Source organism: Neopsephotus bourkii, unplaced genomic scaffold (assembly GCF_033783945.1).
Source record: "Neopsephotus bourkii isolate Nb327-2 ecotype Australia unplaced genomic scaffold, CSIRO-AGI_Nbou_v1 NB_1780, whole genome shotgun sequence".
Classification (NCBI taxonomy): Eukaryota; Metazoa; Chordata; class Aves; order Psittaciformes; family Psittacidae; genus Neopsephotus; species Neopsephotus bourkii.
This window is the reverse complement of record NW_026902254.1, coordinates 3,879,227-3,905,447: the sequence shown is the minus strand read 5'-3', so window position 1 is coordinate 3,905,447 and position 26,221 is coordinate 3,879,227. Positions and strand designations below refer to the sequence as shown.

General features: G+C 37.9%; 1 protein-coding gene across 1 annotated transcript in view; it reads left to right on the top strand.

Moving 5' to 3' along the window:
• Nucleotides 1–430: 430 nt before the first annotated feature.
• Nucleotides 431–26,221, top strand: part of TAPT1 (transmembrane anterior posterior transformation 1) — a 50,195-nt gene continuing 24,404 nt past the window's right edge. Inside the window, exons 1-4 of the mRNA XM_061379658.1 lie at nt 431–723; nt 6,518–6,648; nt 10,530–10,648; nt 23,455–23,617. Coding sequence (XP_061235642.1) covers nt 483–723; nt 6,518–6,648; nt 10,530–10,648; nt 23,455–23,617 — 654 coding nt within the window. The 5' untranslated portion in view covers nt 431–482. The remainder of the gene's footprint in view (nt 724–6,517; nt 6,649–10,529; nt 10,649–23,454; nt 23,618–26,221) is intronic.

Sequence of the window (26,221 nt, the reverse complement as noted above, 5' to 3'; positions counted from 1 at the left end):
TTAATAGTTCACCTCGTTTTCCATTTTCGAACAAGGTCTTTATTTGCACAGTGTAGATTAAACACGCTATTTGCAACTGTTTTGAACCACTGTTTCCCAGCCCGTTGTAGTGGGTGAAACCGTGGACATGACATACGTTTCTTCTAACAGCAGAGGGCCCGCTGGACCTCTCCCCTAACACAGCCATCTTTCTTTGAGCCTAGCAGAATCTATAGCACGAAAATACGCTTTGAAGCCGGGCAGAAGAAGGCACTAAGGCGCCATTGAAGAGCGGCGGCCCTGGCACTCCAGGGGTTAACTGCGCCGGCGCCCCACCAAAATGGCGCCGCCCGCCTCCGCCCACGCCCCGCGCGCTGGGCAGTCGCGCGGTGCCCGTGGCGCGCCGCTGTCGCACGGTTATGAGTCACCGCCAGGGGCGCGGCGCGGCGCGCGGCTCGGGGGCGGCGGGCGCGGGGCGGGCGGCGCTGCTGCTGGCGGCGAACATGGCCGGCGTTCCCGACGCCGCTGCCTCCGCCGCCGCGCCGGGCAGCAGCGGGGATGGGCGGCGCAGTGGCGGCCCGGAGCAGCAGGAGAGCTGCCGGGATGAGCCGAAAACTCTCTGGGGGAACAGCGAGCCGTGGCCGTCCGCCGCCGGCCCGGGGCAGCCGTCTCCGCAGCAGCGAGCGGAGACGTTGGGCTTCTACGAGAGCGACCGGGGCAGGAAGAAGAAGCGGAGCTTCTCGGGTGAGGGGCGGTAGCGCGGAGAGAGGCCTCTTCCCGCAGACATGGGCGGGTGGAGGGCAGCGAGGGCCCCAGGCAGGGTTGTCCCACTCGGGAGACCGGGTGCCCGGGGCGGTGGTGCCCGGGGCGGGCGGTGCCTCCGGGGCGCGTCGCCAGCGCTGGCTCCTTACAGCGCCGGCCGGGCCGGGCCGCCTGAGGGGCCAGGGCCTGATGGGTACCCGAGGTAGGGGTGCGGGCGCCCTGTGCGAACTTCGTCGAGCGACTTAGAAAAGTGCGCTGCGACCTGGCGAGCCCGGGAGCGCGGGCGAGCGGGCGGGCAGCTCCGGTCCGGCTGTGCTGCCTCCGCTCTCCTTGCCGTAAGTTTCGGCAGAGAACTCGCCTGTGTTGGTGCCCCTTAGCGTGATTCGTGGTGTCCCCGCTTTCCACACGAGTGTGTTCAGGAGGGGGAGCGCGGGTCTCTGCGCGGTGTCACGCAGCGTCTTGGGAGGTGTTAAACAACAGGAGCATTACCTGTCCCACTGTCATACCCTGAAGCGGAGGCTCAGGCTGGTCAGTCGGTACCTGCCAAGGAGTGACAGCAGCGAGCGGGTCGCACACCGGTTCCTGACAGGAGCAGGGGGCTGGCTTACTCACGGGGGTGGATTTCCTGAGCCCCACAGCCGGGAGAGCTGCGGGAGCGATGAACTTTCTGAAGTACGAGAAATGCTTGTCGTGTTAAGGGTTCTTGTTACATACACGAGCTATACTACTGTATATAACAGTCCGGTTGAAAGTTGTGTGCAGATTATTAGAAGCCTTTCAAAGTAAATGTAATCTACTAACTGAGGACTTTATAGGGAAAAATAGGGAAAATGTCATGGTCTTTGCTGTCCATCTGCAGCTGTATTTACGTTTACACTTGAGCTGGGCTTTTTTTTTGTATCTACAGAGTAATTTTTGAAAGCAGCCCTGCCTTTTTTTTTTTTTTTTTAGTAATAATAATCACTCTGTGTGGCAGGGTTGCTTTGGTGTTAGTAAGATCATAAATAACTTTATTAGGACCATTTTCTTAGTTGTACTGCTTGCTGAAAACTTGGGAAGTGCTGAAAGTGGTGGTCAGATGTCCAGGCTGTCTGCCGCAGTGTTGGTTTGAAGGTGATCCCACAGGTCTTACCAAATACAGAAAAGAAAAAGTAGGAATTAGGATTTAACTTGAATAATCCTCCACCAATTGAAGGCTTTCCTTCCAAGTTTGACAGGTGCTGTGTCCCTTTCTGACATGTGTTACGTCATAGGAAATGCGGTATCATTGACTGCAGTTCTGGGGTTTTAATGAAACTGATGTAATTTCCATAGTTGTAAAGAATTGGCTTAATTGTTACTAATTGCTTTTTATTTGGGGGGGGAAGAATGGTCAAGATGCATACTAATGTTCCTGAAAGATGAACAAATAGCTTAGTAAAAAGTATGGAAATTGTTACTTGTGTGCATGCACAGGATTTCCTGTGTTCCAGAAATTGATCATAAACTTTGCAGTAGTTAAAAAACATTGGTGCTCTCTGGCTCTTCAGGACAGGAGAATGTTAGAAGAACAGGTTTCTTGATAGAGCAACTAAAACTTCTAACTCGTCCAATGATAGCAGTTTGTTACACAGTAGAAGTAGGGATTTTTCACTATACAGAGTGGTTGTTTAGAGAAGAAGGAAATAAAAAAAACCCCACCATATTGTGCTGGTTTAGTCTTGACTGATTTAGTTGAGTCTTTATGATAGAAATGTTTTTGGGATTAAGGGGAGTGAAGTGAGTTCCTGGAATAGTTGCATTTAGGATTGAAGTTATGATTGTACAGCAGTAGAAGCTTATCTAGGTACAGTACGTTTCACATTTGCACAAATTTTCCTTTCCATTTCTGGTTAATGGTTATCCTTTGTGTAGCTATGCATTGAAGTATAACTTGGGTAAATGATTATCTTCTTACTTTGAAGAAACTAGTGGCCTTTTATGTTTTCAGTATGCTTGTGCTTTTCTGTCCTGAGGTGGGGAGATAAACAAGAATAAGCATTAAGAGTATACTGTCTGAACAGTTTAAATATAGGGTTTAAACACAATGTAAAACTGCGAAAGAGGGGAAAGTTGAAGTGGAGAAGGAATTTGAAGTAGGAATTAAAGCGTTTACTTACTTTTAGAAGAAAATGATGCTTTGATAGCAGAATTAAAGTTTTTCAGATGATTTATTACTCTGTCCTGCCTTGGTGTCTCATGCTGTTCTTCTTGCTGCATTTCTCCTGCAGGGTTAGCCACTGATTTGTTTCACAGCTGACGCAGAGATAGGGCTAATGTAGAGTGGCAGTAAGTGCTCAGAAAGGAGGTGGCTGAATAACTGTGGGCTTCAGTGCACCCCCTCTCACTGCAGAGGTTGTCTTGAAGTCACAGTCTGGAGCTTGTGTACTGATCAACCCCCAGTCATGAGGAGTTGTCATTTCTTAATTTCAAGGACATGAAAGTCTAACCAAGTGGAAGAAACCTAAAATCATTTGCTTTTCAATAGACCCATGAACCAATTTTTATGGGGTAAGGAGGGGGAAATACCATTCAGTTAGAATATCTCAGGTTGGAAGGGACCCATAAATGTCCACTAAGTTACTCTGTGGAGTATATGCCATATTTACTTTGCAGGAAACTAGTTTTCTGAGATGCATTATCTTTAAGTTAGAGAAGGTTGGTTATCTGAGGTGGAAGAAATACACCTGGGCAGTTAACAGAGTAGCTAACTGGTATGTTTGTATCTAAGGTTATCTCTTGGTATTAAGGGGTGGGGGGGGAACAAAAAGTCAAAACCAAAAAAGTTACAAGTGATACAGTATTAAAAAGGAAGACTCAAGGAAACAAGTTTGCAAGACTTTGGAGCAATCATAGAATAGTAGAATAGTTAGGGTTGGAAAGGACCTTAAGATCATCTAGTTCCAACCCTGCTGCCATGAGCAGGGACACCTCACACTAAACCATGTCACCCAAGGCTCTGTGCAACCTGGCCTTGAACACCACCAGGGATGGAGCGTTCACAACTTCCCTGGGCAACCCATTCCAGTGCCTCACCACCCTTACAGCAAAGAGTGTCCTCCTCATATCCAATCTGAACTTCCCCTGTTTAAGTTTGAACCCATTACCCCTTGTTCTGTCACTACAATCGCTAATGAAGAGTCCCTCTCCAGCACCCTTAAAGGCCCCCTTCAGATACTGGAAGGCTGCTATGAGGTCTCCACGCAGTTTTCTCCAGGCTGAACAGCCCCATCTTTCTCAGCCTATCTTCATACAGGAGGTGCTCCAGTCCCCTGATCATCCTCATGGCCTCCTCTGGACTTGTTCCAACAGTTCCATGTCCTTTTTATGTTGAGGACACCAGAACTGCACACAATACTCCAGGTGAGGTCTCGCAAGAGCAGAATAAAGGGGCAGGATCACCTCCTTTGACCTGCTGGTCACGCTTGTTTTGATGCAGCCCAGGGTACAGTTGGCTTTCTGGGCTGCAAGTGCACACTTCCAGTTCTTGTTAGGTTTCTCATCAGCCAACACCCCCAAGTCCTTCTCCACAGGGTTCCTCAAAATCCCACTGTCCATGTCACCAACAAAGTTGTTGAACAAGACTGATCCCTGAGGGACACCACTCGTTACTGGTCTCCAACCGGACATTGAGCCATTGACCACAGCTCCTTGCATGCAGCCACCCGACCAGTTCTTTATCTACCCAGTGGTCCATCCATCAAATTGATGTCTCTCCAATTTAGAGACAAGGATGTCGTGTGGGACAGTGTCGAACACTTTGCGCAAGTCCAGGTAGATGACATCAACTGCTCTACCACTGTCCATCAGTTCTGTAGCCCCATCATATAAGGCCACCAAGTTGGTCAGGCAGGATTTCCCCTTAGTGAAGCCATGCTGGCTGTCACCAAGTACCTTGTTTATCATGTGCCTTAGCATGCCTTCCAGGAGAATCTGGTCCAAGATTTTGCCAGGCACAGAGGTGAGACTGACGGGTCTGTAGTTCCCTGGGTAAATGATTTAGTAGAATGAACTTCTGCCTTGTTTCCCTGGAATGAACTTTGATTGAAACTTTACCCATAAATATTAGGTTTTTCCTACTCATTAAACTATATGTTGTTCTTGTTTGTTTTAGGGTAAATACCTTTAAGTGTTACAGTGGTTTTGATCTGCTTACTGGAAGTGGATCAGCAATACATATATATATCAATTAAAATCACTGTCAAAACAAGCTCATAGAGGGAAAAACCATTCAGTTTAAAGCAAATACTGATATAAATGATTTATTAATACATAATGAGCCAGCAGTTAGTGAATTATATCAGCAACATGATAAATCACAATATTAGAAATACACAGGATGTTAATGCACCATCACAGGCTTCAAAATGCATATTTTTCATCTCCCCAAATCCTAATTACATACAATACATGTGCCCCCCACCCAAAGCAGTGTAGGTTATATGCACACCCTGCTGCTTCTTTTATATATCTCTTTGAGCTGGTTCCTTCTTTACTTTAATACTATTTGTAATTTTATGGCTGTTCTTCCAGCTAATGTTCTTCATCATCTTCAATGTGATGAATATTGAGGAGCCACTGTCAGACAGTTTTCGGTGAAGTCTTTACACACAGCATGTATACTTGCATTCCTCTCTTAACAGTTGTTACTAGTCTGTTTTACTAAGGGTGTGTTGTGCAGCCTTTTCCTCCTCCACAAAAATGGAAAGCATTGTACCATGCAAGGTCCACCCCCCTGCCTAGTAGTCACTTAAGTCTTTTGCTAAAATCTGAATTACTGTTTGTGTGTTCTTGTGTCATGGTAAATGATCTGTAGCTTTTCATCTGTCTGTCTAGATAGGTGATTTCCATCTTTTGCATGTTGTGTGAACACTAAGAGTTTCTATTTTTAAATGCCAATAGTAACCAGAAATGTTGGATTTTATTGTAGTGTTCTGTCACTTCTGAAGTGTTACCAGAAGATGGTAATGTCAGACCTTGTCAATGAGTGTCAAAGCTTAAGTTCAACATCCTTGTCCTGACAGCCTGAATTTTCATAATTGCAATTTTCATATTTTACTTAATTTTGTAAGACTACTTCACACAAAGTCTTTTTTAGAAGCCATATGAGTTGACTAAGCATAGGTCAGTCAGCCTTTGACTGACTTAGCTATAGCCATTAAAATGTAGGAGACCTGTATGTGCTTGATGGCTTTTTGGTCATGAAAGGCTTTGGTCTGATCATGAAATGATCAGCATGCTTGTACTGTTTGTGCACTGAATCATTTGGGATCGTGTATCCATGAATGTTTTGATCTTACAGAAAGTTGTTCTTCAAAATAAAGAGCAAGTTGCTAGCATTGCTGGGAGAAGAAATAGCTTTTAAGAAGTCTGAAATGGAGCTTAGTAAATTTAGGAGGACTGTCAGTACATTAAGGATTAGGTCAGCTCAACATAACTGCATCCAGTGTAACTGCTTTGAGTAATGTTTTGGTGAAGTGGGTTGAAAACAACTGGCTGGGAAGAGAAGTGGGAAAATTATCGGCTTGTTTTGGTTGTTCCCCTGGGGCAACTGGGATATGGTAGAGCATAGGACTTGCTTCTGTTATAGCTCCTTCTGTACCAAGTTATTTGATGTTCTGGTTATGATCAGCAGAAACTTTTGGGATTAGATACAATACAAATGAAATATGTAGCAAGTGAAAAAAAACATAGCTGTCTTCTCACACTTTGGAGGTCATGCCTGAAGTGTCTTCTGCTTATGTGTTCCTGAATATAGATCTTTCATTGCTGAGGTTCATCAGTGCTGAGCTAACGAGAGGCTACTTCCTTGAACACAATGAAGCAAAATATACGGAACGGAGAGAGAGAGTATACACGTGCATGCGAATACCAAAAGAACTGGAAAAGGTGAAGTATACTGTAAGATTTGTTTTAGTTTAGAGATTAAATATGTTGTATTACATTATTTGAATAAATACTTACTTTTCAAATACTTGCTACTAAAAAAAGTTAAACATCTGTAATGATTAGTTTTCAGTGTTAGTAACTTAAGCATTTGTTTTGGGGTTTTTTGCCTGTTTGCTGCTTGCTGCTGTTATTAGTAAAGGCAGGCATGGCTAACTTTCAAGACCAGATGATGACAGATTAATTCAAATACAGAGATGTCACTGATCCTTAAAGGAATATTCTAGCAAAATAAAACTTTCTCCAGCAAGATGTGATTTCAAAAAAAAAAATGTTTTAAAGATTTATTTGAGGGTGGGAAGATTTCAGTCCTTTAAGATATGGTGATGGGTCAGCTTCTATCTAAGTTTTTTTACTTAATTTTCATAGCTTTCTGTTTCACTTCGTGCAACTAATTACCACATCTTCCCTCTCTTTCTCAGTGCTACAGCCCTTCCTGAAGCATTCCTGCCACCTGCTTTATTTCAGCTTAGATACAATTCTGGCCGTGCAGTGAGCTGCTGCCACTGCTATAATGTAGAAGAGAATTTTATTCTGTCTTAACCTTTTTGATTTGGGAGGCAGAGCACTGTGCTCAAGGATGATGAGTAAGGCAGCACTGTAATAAGGTTTGGCTAGGCCGCAGTGTAATGATAACATTAATAGTAACATAGCTAAAATTCTCAAAACTTCTAGGGATGAAGTTACCTAGGAGGGCTAAATCAATTTAGCTCTAGCTTACACTGAAGGGAGAGCCTGTGTAATTCTTTCTCTCACTTCAGTCTCCTGCCTTATGCATGCTGCCTGTTTTGCATGAGCTATGGTGCTTGCTGGACTGTTCTAAGGGTTAAATCAGCTCATAATTTGGCAGTGAATGCTTCACTTTTTTTGCTCAGTGTTTGTTCTTCACTGGGATAGTGAGCTGAATTGCTTGGCTAGTATTCTTGAGAATCCAGAGGGCAGAAGGGGAGCTGTGTAGCTTGGGGTAGGGATAGAAAGATGCAGTGGTGGATGGAGGGACAGTAGGATTCCTTTTGTCAGCAGCCCTCAGGTTTCTCCTTCAGTATCATTAAATTCATCCTTAGTCTGTGATGAGACCTTGTTTCACAAAACAAATTCCCAGTCAGTTACTGCAGTAAATCATAGAATGAATGAGATTGGGATGGACCTCTGGAAATTATGTAGTCCAAGCCCTTGCTTAAAACTGCGTCACCTACAGTAGCTTGCTCAGGACTGGATCCAGTTAGGCATCTCCATGGATGTTGTCTTCACAGTCTCACTGTGAACTTTGCTCGTTATGGTAGAATATTCCAGTTATGGTAAGAGTCTCAGTAGAACTTTATAGCAGTTTTACATCATCTCCATTGTAATTATGTATACAGTTACATGCCCTCTCCAAGTCACAGGAATTATTCTGAATGATCATCAGGATAGATTTCCAATAAAAATTTCAGTGTGTAAGAACAAGGCAGCACCAGCAGTCTTTTAAAAATAAGCTTGATGCTGTAAGTGGTGAAATTGATAGTTTTTGCATGGTAAATCATATTTCAGTCTGTACTTTCAATATGAAAGAATATGAAACTGAGTAGTAAGCATATGGATTTAAAAAGTGATGTTTTGTCTCTTTAGAGATTCTGAAATAAATTCTTTATTTCTTTGCATGGGCTTAGTCCAGGTTAGTATACATAGTAGCTATATCAAATCGAATCATACTTGTTGAAAAAGTACGATGATTAACATCTAGAAAGAAATTTACACTATTTAGCAAACTAAATAGTGTACAAATCATCATATCTTGCAGGAATCACTTGCTCTGTGATTCAAAAGTCTGCTTAAATGAAATAAAGTGTGAGGCACTAGGAAAGGAAGAGAAGAGTTCTCTTAATTGTTCATGTTGTATGCTACCCAATAGTATAATTACAGAGTAGGAATGAAAATAATAATCGGGTAGAGTGAGAATAAACTGGAGTAAGTTTGTCAGAGCCTAATCTTGGGAGATATTCTTTAGCATGCACTTGTTACATGTACATATTCTTAGAGTGGGGTATAATGTTTAAAGGGTAATATTTCGTTATTGTTCTGAGTACTTTTTTATTTAGACAAACTAGATAATTTGTAATATAAATGCTGCTTCCACTCAAGCTTTTTGTGCAGTTTCAGTGAAAGTTCTTCAATGTAGTAGGTTATTTGTAGAAATAAAAGGTGGTCCCTATTCTGCCATCTTAGGGGAAAACTTGTCAATTCATCTCAAAATTAAACTTTGAGCTTTTGTGCTAAAAAAAAGTTACGATGATGGAAAAGCTCATTAAGCTTCTCTGTTAGCTCCTCAGTATCTGGAATATAGCAGCAAAAATGTTTACCAAAATGAGGGGAAGGTTCAGTATTGATTATATTTCATCAGGTGTGTATAAGCTCAGTCTAGTGAAAAATTAGGAAAATGAGGCCATTAAACAATTGCAGATATTTATGCACGATTATAGAATGTGAAAGCCTGTAATGCCCCAGGCAGAGATAAAAATTCTGTTTAAGTCAAAAAGAAAATGGAGAGTTGTTTTTTAGATTACAAAGATGCCGTCAAAGAGTAGAGAGGCAAAATGACAGGCTATCTTTCGATTTTGCATGGGTTAAGGAGTTAAAAAAAAGGAAGATACATGTTCAGCTCCAGTCATCCTCAGTGGTTGGATATTCAGCACTTGGTTTAAAAGTTAGCAAAGAAATTGGTAACTTAATGGCATACTAAAATGCAGTAGACAAATTCATCCATTATTTGTAACCATCGCTCCTGATAATTTTTATTGATAACCCTCTGCTGAAATCTTAGAAAACAGTGCTAGAGGTGAATGAGTTGGTGTCAGGTAGAAGACCTTAATTTACTTGTCCTTTGGTCTGCCTCCCCCCTTCCCCACCCCCCAAACTGGTGTCTGTCTTTCCCATCAGCAATACATAAAATCTTTAAATGCATATCTGTTGTGGACGTATAGGCCTGCTTAGAGGTTGCTAGTCTTAATTGTGTAGCCAGTGATTTCCTTGCAGGAAAAAACTCTAGCTACTGGTCTGACAGAAGTGTAGAAGCCTATGTCTAGAGTCTCATTCGTGTAAACCTTAGATAAATTCAAAAGGCAGATGAGGAAGAAAACTTGTGGGGGGAGAGTGGTATACAAGAGCTTTCTAATGAAGAGATTTCTAATGGCAGAGTTTAGGTCTAGTTTACTTATGACAGAATTGCTTGGCTCATGGCTGTAATAAAACAGCTTTAACTGTTCCTGTAAATTAAGGATGAAGCACTAAGCAGCAATGGAAAGTTTACCTCTTTACCTCTTTGTATTTTATACTCTTTGTATGAAAAAGGTGGATGTTTTCTGAAGGAGAATTACCGTATCCGGTAATTAGCTGTGCAGTAGGGAATTAACAAGGGAAGAAAAAGAAAAGCATATTAAAAAGGAGATAGACAGAAAATGGTTGTGCATGTGTGCACACAGCTCTGCTTGACACATACCACAGCCTCCAAGGTTAAAAACATCAACTTCTTTAACCTTAGAGGAAGGCCAACATTGGAAGATGAACTACAGTTACATCCACATGTAATTCATCTATCCAGTAAAAACTGAGTTCAGTGAGCCATGGAAGTCTGGAAAAGCCTTTGCTGCTTGGATGTTGTGGTGCAGAATTTTTGCTGAATAGTCTTCCAAGTGCATAGCATTTTATTTTTGTTACAGTTCAGCAGATTGAACAAGTGAGAGTATTGTGCTTATTTGGTTAATTAGTCATATGTAAATGTAATTTTCATAAAATCATACAATTCTTTATAAGCTACTAACATACTTTTGTTTTATTTTTTAATTTAGTTGATGTTTTTTGGAATCTTTTTGTGCCTGGATGCTTTTCTGTATGTATTCACCCTGCTTCCTTTGAGAGTTTTTCTGGCAATGTTCCGGTTCATCACTTTGCCTTGCTATGGCTTACGGTAAGTTGATTCAAGAGAAAGATGTTGATACCCTTAAATAATGTTTATTTATGTTTGTATTTAGTTTGATAGCCTTCAGTGCTGTTTAAACTACTACTGACTTCTTCCACTGTAAAACAGAAGTTTTGGTCTAAACTAGCCAAAACAAAGGTTTTGGTTATGTGGGATCTGTAAGCTTTGCCAGCAGCCACTGTCATCATTATTTTCTTCAGACACAACAGTTTGATAACAGCAGCAATTAGGCATATTCAAGTTAGTAAAGGACAGAGGTCTAAGCTTATCCTGTAGTTTTGCTCTTTTAACCAACATGTATCTGAACAGTTTCAAGATTTCTTAGATTGGAATTAATGACTTGGCTCATATCTTTTGATAGGCTCTTTGATATTGAAACAGAGGTTTGGATTTTTTAGTGGTTTTTTCTTTTTCTTGGGGGGGGCAGGATGTGTTTGCTTTTTGGGGTTTTGTTTGTTCGTTTTGTTGTTGTTTTGTTTTGGTTCTTTACAACAGTTTTCCTTATCTGCAGGGTAAACTTTGCTCAAAGAACCCCTGAATAAAATGTGTTATTTCTTTCAAAGAATCTTAAGACAGTAATCACATGGGACTAACTACTTGGAATAATATTAAGACATTTTAGATCTTAATGCCTTGCTGTTTTGTTCAGATCAATATGAAGAAGTTGTTGCTAATTCATAGGATGTTTAGTTTGCCTTTCTGGTATAGGCATCAAAAATTGGATAGAACTGGTTTCTGTTCTGAAAGTTCGGACTTCATGGTAAAACTGTTATGTAAGTCTGAAGTGTGGCCTAAAATAAAGAGACTATTTGTATCAGTGTTGTAACTTTTCCTTGAATAAATAAGGACACGGGTTTTCATTCTGGATCGCTCCAAACTTGAGGTATGGTAGCTGATTATTTTTTTGGTGGTTGCTCATATTTGAATTATTAATAGTTTTTTATATGTAAAGTGCTTTCAGATGTGTAGTTCAGAATGTATGTTCTGATTAAAGCAAATGCGAGTCTAGTTGCAAAAGAAATAGTATTTTAAAGCCTAGTTTTACTTCGGTGATTCTTAACATAGGCACTAGGTGGCAGTGTAATATTTTGTTGTGCTGTTAACTTAGAGCTGAATCTCAGTCTTTCATTATGTTGAGAGTTTTCCTAGCTGAATAAAAACTATAGCAGCTATTTAGTTTTAGCCTCATGACAGGTCTAATTATGTGCCTATTTGTTAGTATCATAAAGGTACTATTGCTAAAATAATAAAATTCAGGAAAATATAATGGATTTTAAGAAATCACTTAGATCTTACTATTTTTTTCTTGTTTAAAAATGTTCTTCCTTGTTTATAAACTCAGCTTTGCTTTTTGACAAGTTTTCTGCTCTTCTGAATTACGATTGAAAATTTGAAGAACCAGTTGCTGGGTTGGGGTATTGTTCAATATATTGAAGAAAGTGGCATGGAACATACCATATACACTCACGCATGTGTATCAATTTGTACACACACCTGCAATATTAAACTTAGTCTGCTTGCTTGGTAGTATTTTTACTGTGTGATGCAGGATAGGATCCAGTTTGATCTATTCAACTTGGTTATATTAACCTTAAAGTGTTATCAGGTAAGATACAGTGAAAGTGAATTATCTTGAGTGAATAAAGCTTTGTTTTTGTAACAACTCCTGAAGCAATTTTGTTTGTCACAGTTTCCTCAAAGGTTTATGGACTTTATTTCCTTAGAATCTCATTACTTGTTAATACTTGAGGCTTTGTCTAATTCATTAATATTTTAAAATTGATGACTTTTATTCAAAGGTTCACAGTTCATATTTATAGTACATACTGGAACTTTTTCAGGTATAATGATTCTTATTTCTGAATATTCAGGGCCTGCATTTTGATTGTGGGGTGGGGGGTTTTGTTGTTTTTCTAGTTATGCTGATTTGATTTCTTCAGGCAAAAAAGATTTGGGATTTGCTTCTCACTCAGAAAACTGATTTTTATCTAACAAAATAATTTCAAGAGCTAAAATATCTGTAATTACAAAAGGTACTTACAAAGCAGGTGGCTGCTTATCTTTTAGCTTGCTCTTCTCACAGATGTCAAGTAAATGTTGAGAAACATGACCAGTTGCTACTTGAACCTGCCACATCATATTCCATTCTGTGTAGTAAATAAAAGTGCTCCTCCCTTCATCTTGACTTTTTTTTCTCAACATCTCAGTGAAGTTACTGAGCAGTGAGTGTTCCATCTCCCTTCCAGTTTACTCTTCAGTTTGTTTATTTCCTCATAATAGCTGCTCTTTTCAGTGTAGAAAAAGACTATATTACCCATTATTAAAAAAAAAAAAAAACAATAAAACCGTGTTCCATGTTTGACAGGCTAGTTCCTGTCAGTGGTGCTGTGTGCAGTACTTAAATGTAACGGGAGTGCTTCATAGGCTCTTCCTCATGTTTTAATATTCCATTTTACAGAGTTTTGAAAGAGAACTAAGAGTAATGTATATTAAAGAAATTTGTTTCCTTATGCTGCATAGACAGTATAAGTGCTTCAGTTTGACTGTGAAGTTATTCCTCATCACTTGATCTTTCTGTTTGAGTAAATGTGGTTCAGTGTATTTGTCAGAGCTATATTGGTGTTAACACAGCTATTTTACAGAGACCATAAAACTTTGAAAACTTCAGTCAGAAGAATCCAAGATTCTGTCATTAAGTAAACTAAGCTGCTGGTTAACTCGCTGTGGTCAAACTGGCAGAAGCTGAATCATCACATTGTGGTGGTTTTGGCAGGTGCAATTTCATTACTGCTATCCTCTGTAAATAGCAGGGTGCTTTTAATAATTAAAACACTTCACAGAATTAAATGACATCTTCTGAAATTACAGGAAAAAAAAATCAACCCAGCTCTGATGTATTCCAAGTCATGGAGATAAGTTTTTCTGAATTACTCTTTTTGACTCTTCTAAATACTCTTATCTTATTAAACTATTCTTTGACATCCTAAAAGTACATACCTTGCTCTAACAACAAATCTAAGGTAGAGAGATAAGTGGACTTGGTGGAGTTCTCTTCAGGATTACAGTCCTTGATGACAGGTTGCTAAAACTAACCCTACCTGTGGCTGAAAGGTAGGGTTTCCTTTTGCAGTTTAGACACATCTTTTTATTAATACCTCAGATGCAGATGTTCTGTGGAGATTAATATCTGCTTCTTTGCAGACACTTTTAAAACACTAACTTCTTGTTTTTCTTGGAAATATGTTGCACACCAATAAAAGCTCTTGTGGGAATGGGGAAAAGCTCTTCTTTATTATTTGAAAAACACCATGATATGAAGACTGAAATTGTATGTTAGTGAAACTCTGATGGGCCTCCCAGTTTAATTATACTTAAAACTACTTTTTATCTTCTCCACAAAGCAAATAAGGAATTGTTACGGAAAGTAAGACTTTTTTCCCTCCAAAATCTGGTTTTCTGAAGAAAATACACAAGTAGATTACGAATTTTCTTGTATGTGAAGATTGATTGACAAGATCTTTACCTTCCTTCCATGTAGAAATAAATACAGACTATAAATATTTTCTGTTTTATTCCACTCTCTTCTCCGTTAAATAAGTGGATTTAGTTCCTGCCAGCAATAACATCATTAATTTCAGTTGTATTATATATCTCTTAAAATTCCCATCATCCTCCTGTGAAGTCATAGATTTACGCTTTTCAGTAGGAAATAAGAACATTAGTTCAAGAAACTGTAGAAAGAAAGCGTATCAGGGATAAAACAAACCAATCAAAACCCACTCCCAACCTCCAAAACCAAAACCCAGACAAACCAAAATAAACAGATATACTGGCACTCTATTACAGACATTATTTCTTTGTTCATATTATCAGGTTATTAAATAAATCTGAAACTTTGTTGCACACTTTTTGCTGAGGGCTTTAATTGTTAAATACATAAACTTCCTATTGTCAGATTAAGTTTGTGGAGAAAGTAGTGCATCTGTCCACCAAAATGTCTGGCTTTCTACCAAGCAAAAAGAGGCAGGTGCATTCAGTATTTTCTGTAGTAAACTCTCAGATCCAGTACTCCTTTCTCCTTTCCATAACAGTGCATAGTGTAGCAACATTACAAACTTCTCTTTCTTTCTTTCTTGTAAATCAGACCGAAGGGAAGAGCACTTTCACTTCCTTTATAGGATGGAATGTGGTGTCACAGGGATTCCTCCTTGGTGAGTAAATCCTGATTTTCTTTTTTCTTCTGTGCTGCCAGCCAAATTCACACATGCAATCAGTAAAAAGACTGATTACGAATGAGTAGTATAGCTAAATCAGCCAAGGTATTTCAAAGGAGAAACCAACACACTGACATTTATTCAGTGTTGTTTATGATAGGTGTATTTTCACATGGAGCTGCATGTGAAAACTGCACTGTGGAAGTAAGTTGTGATTTTAATAGATTTTAAACATTTTTTACATAGAGTGCCTGCAGACCAGTTAAGCCCAATTTAAAATATGATGTATTGGAAAAGCTATAGCCCCTGCTGTAATGCCTTAAGCTTTTTTTACGTTTATTCAAAGCAATGTTTCAGTCAGGGTTATAGTTGTATTTTTGTGTGTTCTTCAAGCAGGTTTTTTAATGCGTAATGTAAATTTTGGGGAGTTCTGCAAGTTGATTGCAATTGTCTTAGTATTAGACTTCATTCTCTGCATAATGAACGTATGATAAGGTACTGTATTTTATTTACTGACTTCGGTTATAGTTGATACTGTTAAAAAAAATAAAAGCTTAATAGAGGCTTGTTTTAATTGTCACTTATTTGAAACCTCAATTTTTTTTTATTTACTTTGAGGCAGCTTTCAACTGGGCGTAACAGCAAGGTTGGTTTTGTTTCATTCTTAGCATGGTCTCGTGCTGTGGTGTGTGCATGTAGAGGCTTTTTATTGTCTGAGAAATGACATGCCATTTGAAACCTTGGCAAACTCAGCTGTTTGTATCTTAGAATTCTTCATTTGGGACATTTGTATCATCACTTAGTCTGTATGTCTCAGTTTTATAACAGTTAAGCCCTGCATATATACACTGTATCTCTCTTAAAGTATCAAATTTATTATAAAATAAGAAAATAAAGCTATTTTGATTAAAAAGCTGCTTCTGGAAGCCAAACAACTTCAAAGTGGAGCATATTTGTAGGAAAATATGTCCAATTAATCACTTTGCACATTTTGAAAATTCTTGGTGTATGCCCTGCAGGCAAACTTGGCTTTGGTTTTATTTTCCCTGACACCTTTATTTCCTATGCTAACAGGAAAATTTTCCCTTATGTGTTGATCTGGTTGTTCTTGTTAATGCTTCATACAAGATTAGAAATTCATAATATAGCTGTTCATTAAGGAAGGCTACATTGAAAGGATTTGATCAAGATTACTTACAACTATCTACATATAAACCAGAATACCACAGTTCAGTTTCCATACAAGTATCTGTAATGTGAAAATAGAGAAGATATCCAAACAGAAATTTAACTAGACCAGCACTTCAGTAGCTGAAATATATTACTAATTAATATAAGTCTCAGTGGCTTCCTATTTCAGAGTGTTAATAAAACAGTTAGAAAAGGTTTGCTGTAAAATTCTTGCTCAAGCTTGTAACCTCAGTGCTAAAACTTTTCTTCAGTGGATTATTAGCTGAACAATAAATCTATATAATGAAAGGGGTTTTTTGATTGTGTAAGTACAATAACATTTATAGAAGTAATACTTTTATCTTAAGAGTTTATAGATGTATATGCATGCAGGTGGTTAAGTTCATTATTTTAAGATTAAAATATCCCCCTAAAGCATTTTTGCAATAATAGTACATTGGTATCTTTAGATTACTGTATCTGTGAGATTAGTATTGGAAATTTAGTGCTAGCTATGAGGGAGTAATTGTTTATGGTAATCTGAATTATTTGGATGAGACTCTTCTAAAGGGACCAGTTGAAAATTCAGCAAACTGTAAACTTAAACAAGAAAAATACATTGAATTCTTGTTGGTTTGGAGAGAAAAAAAAAAAAGCATCAAAAGCCAAACAACTTTACAAGGTGACTGGAAAACCGTATGTAATCAGAATAGAGGGGATCAGAAAGCCTGGAAGACGAAAGTAAAGTAGCCATATGATAGCATATGACAATCTGTGCAGTTAAGTTTTAATATATGCAGAGTTTTAAATAATACATGCAGAGCACTTACACATCGGCTGTCAAAGGAATTAAGCTCAGACAAGTGTACTTGTGTACTGATTACTTTGTATACAATAGAAAAGTTAAAACATTGTTCATTTTTCAGTGACAGTATTGAAAATCATACCATAAACAACTGTACTGAGAGGTGTTTAGACCCTTTTTTATATACAGCAAGAGCAAATTACAGTTTGTCCTGGGGTGCATTTTATGTTCAAAATGACTGAACCATAAGCCTTCCTTATTAAAACATTTAACATCCAATTTTGTTCTTTTCAGAAGTCAGCCACTTAAGCAAACTTATTCATTAGCTACTTGTGACTTGTAACATCTTAAAGCCAAATATCAATAAACTGTGTTTTATTTTTAATAATGCTCTACTTAATGCTAAGTAACTGCAGTTGTACAGCTGCTGGAATGAAAAAGGGATTGCAGGGGTAGGAGCCAATGCCAAATGCCAATACACTCAAACTCTTGAGCTGTTTTGCTTCCTTAATAACTTAAAGATACTATGAAATCCAACATGCTTTTCAGTTGAAACTCTCACAAACATTACATATTGGTAGTATGACCATTTATATGGTCACACCCCTTAGGAAAGAGTGAACCTAATGTTTTTCAATCAGAACATGGAAACAGAACTCATTACTTTATGAAATATGATAATATACTTGAAAGGTCATGGTCCAAATAGACATACCTTGAAAATGACAGGAGCTAGTTCCGTAAACTTACGTTTGTATAAGGAAGTTGCTTTTGATGAACACTGTTCCACACCAAATTTTTCTTCACTGGGTAGCTGTTTTACATATACCTTGAAATAAGTTTTGTAGCAGTGGATTTTCTTACAGATATCAATAGTAATCATTAAAAAAATTAGATTTTTCTGTTCCCTTGTTCCTAAATCTAGAACTAATTTGTGGATACCCAGAATATTTGGTAGTATTCTGATAGTATTTGAATTTAATTTTACAGAGTAGCAGAGTAATTCTTCCTGTTTATAAGGGAAGTTGCTTGTTTTCAGCAAAAGGGGAGGATATACGCAGATTGAGTAGTTTTCTAAACAGAGGAAGGACTTGGATTCACACTTCCTAAATGTGTCTCAAGGTGGGCAAACCATGAACTGGAAAATTTGAAGCACGAGTATTAAACCTTGAGCTTTTGACTTGTGTTGGGAAAAGTAACTTTTTTCTGTAACAGACTGGTTTTCTGAATTCCTAGTCCTTGATTGATGTCAGTGTACTGTATAAATTCTGCCGTAGTTTCAACTTCCTCAAACGCTGTGATAAGTATTGAGCTTGACATGCTTCTTTTGTTAATTGGCTGGGCTGAAATAGAAGCATGGTGTGGTAGAATAGGGTGGTATAGTAGTAAGGCGTGCACATCACTTATATTAAAGTGAATAATAAGCTCGTATACCCACTTAAGTGTGCATTTGTGAAATATATATTTTTTGGGCACAGTAACTGAGTTCTTTACAGTTTAGATTTTGTATCCATTAGTAGGTGTAATGGTAAAGGTACCCAAAGGCTGAGGAGTTTGAATGCCTTGTTAAGCGTATACTGTAGAATATTGAAGTCCCTGCGTGTATTTTTTGTGTTGTCTTAATTTGCTAATTAGTGTTTCAGTGTAAGAGAGTTTATCTGCAGAGGAGTGCTTGGATTTTCACTGTGAATTCACACAGAGTGAAGGATCATCTCATGCTTAAACAGCTTAGTGTATTCAGTGGTAGTAATAGTAACGCGATGCAAGATTTTATGTAGTGAATAATAGAATGGAAAAGCCTTGCTCTTTATTATTGACATACTTTGAAGAAGTTTAATTTAAAAATTTGATTCCTTGGTAATCTAGTCTGCACAGCTGAATGTAGGAACTGAAGGCTTAAGCATAATGAAACCACTTGTCAGATTCAGTAAAGAGCATTTTGGAGAGCAAGACTTGTAGCAAAAATGTCAGAAGTAATAATGGAATAATGTTAGAAAATAATTAGGTGAAAACACAGAAATTGTGTATGTTAATAGGGCCCATCTGAAGGACAGTCCATATGCCCTGAATCTGCATATTTACTGGTTTGAGATGTGAAAGCTGTAATTTAAATTATTATTCAGCCATATAATCAGCCAAATTGTGAAACAATTCACATAATATTATTTCTGGGATCCAGTAGGATATTAAAGAAGCTACATCTTGCACAAAGGCTCTTGTGATACTGTCTTCTAAGAGCAGAGTTCACTAAAGCTGGGAAAGTATTAATATTTAATTCACTTCTGCAGCATCACTGCATGTCTGGGGTAGCTTTGAAGGAAAAGAGCAACTGATTTCTATAGAAAGATTCTACTGCTTGCTTTTCTGTAACTGAAATGATTAAATACAAAATAAGATGGTTATGTTCATTGTTGTTCTTTTCTTGCTCATAAAAAAAAATAAGTAATTTTCATGTGAAATCTTTCCCTCTGAATTCTGTCACACTTCATGCACAACTGCAAAAATACAGTCTTTTAAAATGAGCTAAGCTGTTTCAACTCCTCTTATCTCTGTTCAGTGGTTTCTAGAGTTGTACAGTATCATACTGTGAGCTATCACAGTAGGTCAGTACTGTCTAGTCTTTACCTCTTGGCTTCCTAATTTCAAATGAGATATTGAAAGTATTATCAGCACTATGCTGTATTTCTTGTTTGTTTCTTGACCTTTGTATAGTTGTCATAGCTTGGCTGATACCAGCTTTTTTTGACATTCTGTAGTATGCATGGTGTTGATGATGGGTTCAGCATTATGAATTGGTATGTGATACTAATCATGAGGTTTCATTACTTAGTGCTCAAGATTGTTCTGAAAGTACTTTCCAGTATTGGCACTGTGTAGTTATTTGAGACAATAAGTAGAAACATACAATGAAAGAAATGAATGGAGAAAATGTGATATGTGTTATGAGTGGGCTGAGAGTTTTTGGCAGGCATAAAATCACATCAGCCTCTGTGTGTTTATATGTATTAAACAGTTAGGATAGGAATGATTTGTGACAAATACAGATTGAAACAATGTGAGCCTGATCATATACTAATACTGCAGTGTTAAGTTCCCACTGAACGCTGACTACATTATTTCATAACTGCAGGCTTTGCAGTTAGTTCTGTGTATTTGCCAAAAGGTGACAAATCATTAGACTTAATCCATTTACTTGATTTCCTTGTCTTTCTAGGAAATAATTATTCCTGTCCCATATTATATTCACAGCCACACCTCAGATCCTTTTGTAAATGTTACTAGCCAGAGCAAAAAAGGTTTTTGCTGCAGTGAAAGTGCTTTTGTGGTTTTAAGCAGTAGTCATGGTTAATCTCCCCCCAGTCAGAAATACGTTATTTGTAGACCATAGATTACTTGCTAGTCAATATGAAGGGGTCTTTTTTAGTGTGCAGTGAAAGAGTACTAGAATATATTTTAAGTGCTAGGATATTCTTTCTACTTTCTATAAAGCAGTTTTATGTACTCAGCATTTGCAGTAATCCCTTATATTTACTAGGGGTTAGGGATGCTGTCAGCTTTTCTGTCATCAAGCTGAGTAAATTGAAACTGAGAGGATATTTTTGTGATTTCTTTTAAAGATGTGTTTTGAAGAAGTTGTCACAGTTTTATTGTTGGTTCTGCTTCTTATGTACATGAGAAGCACAAGAAGTCACTCTACAACTCTGAATAGAACATTAACAGTGAGTATTTTTAGTTAAAATGTCACAAGTAAAAAATACTGCAGTTTTTTTCTAGAGACACAGACTACTGAGAAACTAAATGTAAGTCACTGTTAGAGGTAAAATGCTTGAAAAACATAATTTGAACATACTCTATTCTACAAAAGCTTAATTCCTGTAAGGCACAGCAGTCAAGGTCAAGTGTCGTTGATCTGATCCATTTGAGCAGCCTTGGAATTGAATTGTAGTGACACTCAGTTTGTTCTGGAAGCAGCACATTTTCAGAATACCTTCATCTTTACAGTGTGTAGGGTGCTGTATGCAAGTTTGGATACATCTTCATACGACATTGTTCTCATGAGTTTGTTTTCAGAGTTGAGAGTACCTTTACAAGAGCAGTGTGCTTTTGATTGTGTGTAGTCTGTTCTTAGAGTTTGTATTCCCCTGTGATGGTTGTTACCTGCCTTTACAGTAGCTTCTAATGAGTTGATTTTACCTAAATGAGTCAAGTCATACTGATGAAAATCAACACAAGCGGAAGTGTGATAGGGTTAACAGTACAGTACTCGGAGGTTTGTGACTACTGGTGGTTGAGCATCTTTGATGCTACTTGTGAGCCAGAAAATCTTTAACATGATAACATCAAAGCATTTTCCTGGGTGAATCTTTCTGGACTGTTTCAGTACTTCATAAACAGATTCTGCTTACTAGTGCATTTCAGCAAGAGACCGTCCCCTCATACAAACTGGTATCCTGCCAAACTTCGAAAACATCGATTTTTTTAAATATTTTGTCTTTAACGATAAAGTAGGTGTTGGATGGAAGAATGAAGACGCTAACTTTCTGAGTAACAAAATTTGATTCTCTTTTTGAAATGCTAAGACTTGGCATTACTGTTGTGAAGTAATAACACCTTTATCACTTTATCCCAATCTATATTGTTCACGATGAGTGTTGACTGGGGGGACTTACACTGAAGTGACACTGAGTACACTTCCAAAGTTGAAGTAGGCTGGAGTAAAAGGAACATGCTGCATTACTCGGTGTATGACTGGTAATCATAATCATGGGCTTGCTTAAATCCTGTAAATGTTCCAATATATGCTAACATATTTAAGTATAATCATTTAAGTGAGATGTAGTTAAATAGGGCACTAAACTTTCTAGATGAAATTTTCCAGGTTAGAGAGGGCATTTCTGTGTGTGTCATGCAAGGACATAGTCATAGGTTCTTTAAGCAGCAGCCAAATAAGGGATATGCTGCAAAATGGATACTTTAAGTTTTTCCATTGGTGTTTTCAGTTACAACTCAATTAGGAGGGTCGGGGGGGGGCGGAGGGGGATTCACCAAGGCTTTTTGTCAAGGACTTAGTCTGAAATAAAATGTGGTGTGGTTGCTATTACTGACTTCTGAGAGCAAGAAAATGTCTCTTAGGGTGAGAAAGCCACTCATAAGCAGTTCAGGTGTGCTGGAACAGGTTGAACTCTATTATTTGGAATATAATTGATTTTAACACAGATTATGCATATAGAAGTATATAATACAAGGAGCAGTTGCTCTCTGTAAATCTAAGTGCTCTGGAAACTTTCTCATACCCCTAGAATGAGCACGATCTCACTCCTAGAATGAGCATGATCTCACTCATACTCCTAGAATGAGCATGATTTGCTCATTGTGGAATGACACTGTGCGGTCCACAAGTATTACAATGCAGGAATACTGTCGTCAGGGCTCCTTTCTTTTGAATAGAAGGCAGCAAAGATACTCGAAGTGTAACGCTGTAGCTCAGATGTTGTACTTAAATAGAATCAGTCAGGTAGCTGGGGTTTTTGACTTGTCTGCCAGGTCTGTAAAATGTCTTGAGTCCCAAAGGTCATGAGTAATTGTTTGGATGTTTTTTAAAAATAGCATGAATTTTTATCAACTTACTCTATTTTTTTCTTTCTAAATGTGTTACCAGTTTGTGGGAGCACGGTCTAATCTCTGGATAACTTAGTGATTTAAGAATACAGCAAATGAAAATTCATAACTTGCATTTTGTTAATTGATTCTGACCTCCCTAAAATGATAACTTCTGCAAAAGCCCTTCAGTGTGTATTAAAAATAAATGCATAATAGAAATACTTCTCCATTTTTTTTACATTAAATTCTCAAATAACCTTGTGATTTAATTTGAAGGCTTTTTAAATGCTTTGAATCCTATTAATATTAAACTAAGTAAATAGACAAGTAGATACTGCCTAGCAATGTCATTATGTGTATGGCTGCTAGTGTGGCAATTGAAGTAAAGCTGTTTTCTTCCTGTAGCTTTAGTTTATAGGGTGAAATTGTATAATGACTCATTTAGTCTTCTGGGTTACTTGTGGAATTACAGATAGAAAACTTATGCATTGATTGGTTCACGATCAAACTCAAGCTCTAATGTCAAATTGTTTGCATTTATTGCTGCAGAGCTTAGAGCTAAAAGAAGATCTGAATTGCATTTAGAACCCGTTCCTCAGCATCCGATTTGTTATAGTGAAATTGAAGACGACTGCTTCATTTATTTTTCTTTTGATTATAGCAAATACAATTTCTGTAACTGATGAATTCAAAATGATAAACAAAATTGTCTGGAAGAGGGAAGGTAAATTAAAAACCACAGGACATGCATGTGGAAGGTTCTTTAGAAATAAGAGTTCTTGCCCAGCAAATACAGTATTTTTAATCAAATGGATGTCGGAGATCAGACAATGTGTTCAGGAGTGTGATCTATAAATGTGTGTGATGGTTATGGTGAGTGAGAAGCAGTAATAAACTACTTATATCTGTGATTAACAGCTTGTGTAAATTCCTACTGACTTGCTAACATTTGTATCTTCTGAGTATATGACATTTAGTGAAACTTTTTGCCCTTTGTATTTCAGTGATAGACGTTTGCTACAACCTGCTCAGGTATGTGACATTCTCAAGGGAGTTATATTGGTCATCTGCTACTTCATGATGCACTATGTTGACTACTCTATGATGTACCATCTGATAAGGGGACAGTCTGTCATAAAGCTCTACATCATCTACAACATGCTTGAGGTAAGAATGTTGGCATCAGAATATCAAGCATGATTTTTCTCAGACTATCTAAAATACTGTTGTGTTACAGTATTTGTACTTAGAATATGGCACATCTCATTCTCCCAGATGTGCAAACATACTGAGCCTAGATGCAGTGAAACAGGCAAGTTTATGAAAAAATACATTTTTGTAGATACTGCTTCACATTGTCTAATTCCTGGAGTTTATTAATCGGTTGAGTTGATTGGAAACTAAAAACTGGAAATGAAAGAAGAAATGCTTTAAGCTGAAATGCAGTAAGTGGAGTGAATGAGGTTTAAATTGAGAAGAATAGAAACTATTAATTTGAAATAGTGGTAATATCCTGAGAGAGAGGAGAGAAGGAAGATAGTAGAAGACGTAGAATTTGTTTTTTAGTTCTTCATTATGAAAGTGTAGCTTCATTGTTTGCAAAGACATGTGTTACTGCTTAACCGATCTCAGTCTGGGCTAGCAAACAAAAGCCTGAGTACGTAAACAGTAACGAGTGCATACAGTGAAACAAGAAAAGGAAATTCTGGTTTGGGAGGTAAGATAAAGAGAAATTCAGGGGAAATGAGGGAGGAATCTTTCTGTTTTGTTAGTAGTGTGCAACATGAAATTTTTAATTGCACTTCAGTGGTTCACAAAGTAAATAATGTTTTCATAGTTACAATCTTATCTCTATCCTTCATATATAGGACCTATTAGGAGTACAGCCTCTTAAATCAGAGCTTTGTACAAGAGAGTTACTCTGCTAGGATTCTAGGATCTCTGAATAACATTAATCCTTGCTGTACCATTGTTTGAAGATTGCTAAAATGAGGGTACACTTTGTACAAAATCTGAATATTTTGTCTGAAGATCTTTGTTCTTTAAAATATGAAAATATTGCAAAAGGAACACACTTCATTATCCTAAGTGAAATAAATATCATACAAGCCACATCAGTTGTTTATTCTTAGGGTTGTGTTTCCTTTGATTTTTGCGTTTGCTGAAAACATGGGTGAATACTAAATTAGCACTTAGTTACTATGTGAATTTTACTCGGGTGTGTATATTCATCCATATATATGGGTTGGAACTATGTGATCTTTAAAGTCCCTTTCAGCCCAAACCATTCTATGATATTGAGCGATAATAATATACTAAATAAATGTGTTCAAAATAATAATTTCTCTTTATTTCAAGACTCTTTCAAGTCACTTCTCTTAAAGCTTAGAAAGTACACCACTGTGTGCTTACCACATAATTGGAGAGACTGCAGCATTTGCTGCGAATTGGAAGCCATGTGCCATTCCGTTTTGAAGGAAGAGATTAATTACTTTGCTAATGTCTGGCAGAACCAAAAGTGTGTCTCAAATAAGAAGTGGGGGTTTGATTTTTATTTTTTTTGGGGGGGGGTGGTGTTTGTGGGGGTTTTTTGGATGTTGGCTGGGAGGATGTTGTTTTGTTCTTCAGGAAAGAGGGAAGTCTGTTAGCACTCAACGTTATTAGAAACATTATATTAGATGTTGAAGTTGGAACCGGTATTTAATTTCCATGGTGTCTCATGAAACCCAACATGCCAAGTAGAGGGCATGTCTTTTAAGGGGCTTTTTTACCGTGGTAGGTTGCAGCCACAGTATTGGCAGAACATGTCACGGAATCTGACTAGTTGATAGTCAGCTTTCAACAGTTTGAATATTGCCTTGCTTAGGCTAGTTCAGTTAATTTTGTTGTTAGTCTTTACTACTAATGCAAGCAGTGCTTTTTATGGAACTATTAAATATGCTTTTTAAAAAAAAAGTCATAAACTTTGCATTTTCACAAATGTTTAAAATAGGAAGATTTTTTTAGTTAATACAATTCACTGAGCTGCAGAGATGTTTACAATGTCCTAATGTTTTCGGCTGTTGGAAAGTCCAGGAAATGTTGTCCTGCACAGATACAATGAATGCAAATACTTCAAATTCTGTGCTGAATGCTCCAGATAGACAGCCTCAGGGGAGCATTCAGCACCTTTGGCTTAAATGACACTTTTCTTTTTTAGATTCAGACCCACCGGCTCCTGCTCCTTGTGAAGCCCCAGTGTGCGTTACGCTGGTGACAGCACTCACCATGGAATTCTGCTGGAGCCTGGAGCCGGCATGTAGGGTTTAGGTAAGTCCTATTTGGAAAAGCAAGAAGCAATATTGTGTGGTGGGTTTTTAATATTTTTCTATCCTGTCAGCTAAGAAAAAAGCGCTGCTTAAATAAAAAGGAAAGCAAAGCCACCATTTTTATCTGTTAAACCCCTCACAATATTGTTAACAAAAGCTTACCAAACTCTTAAGCATTCTGTAGTTGGTGCTATCACACCAGGTGTAGTTACTCAGTGGGTCATCACAATGAGCAGGAATCTGATAATGCAGACCACTGTAATTTACGAAACTTTAAAGCCGAAAACACTACCACTGTAAATATCTCTCAAAGTGATGGGTTTTTGAACTTCAGATTTATAATTCATCAGCTCATGGTTTTGTTCATTTTATTTTGTAGGTGATGCTTAAAGTGTAACATATAGTAGAGTTTACTTGAGATATCCAGTCAAAATTTGGTTAAATTCAACCTTCGGATTTTATG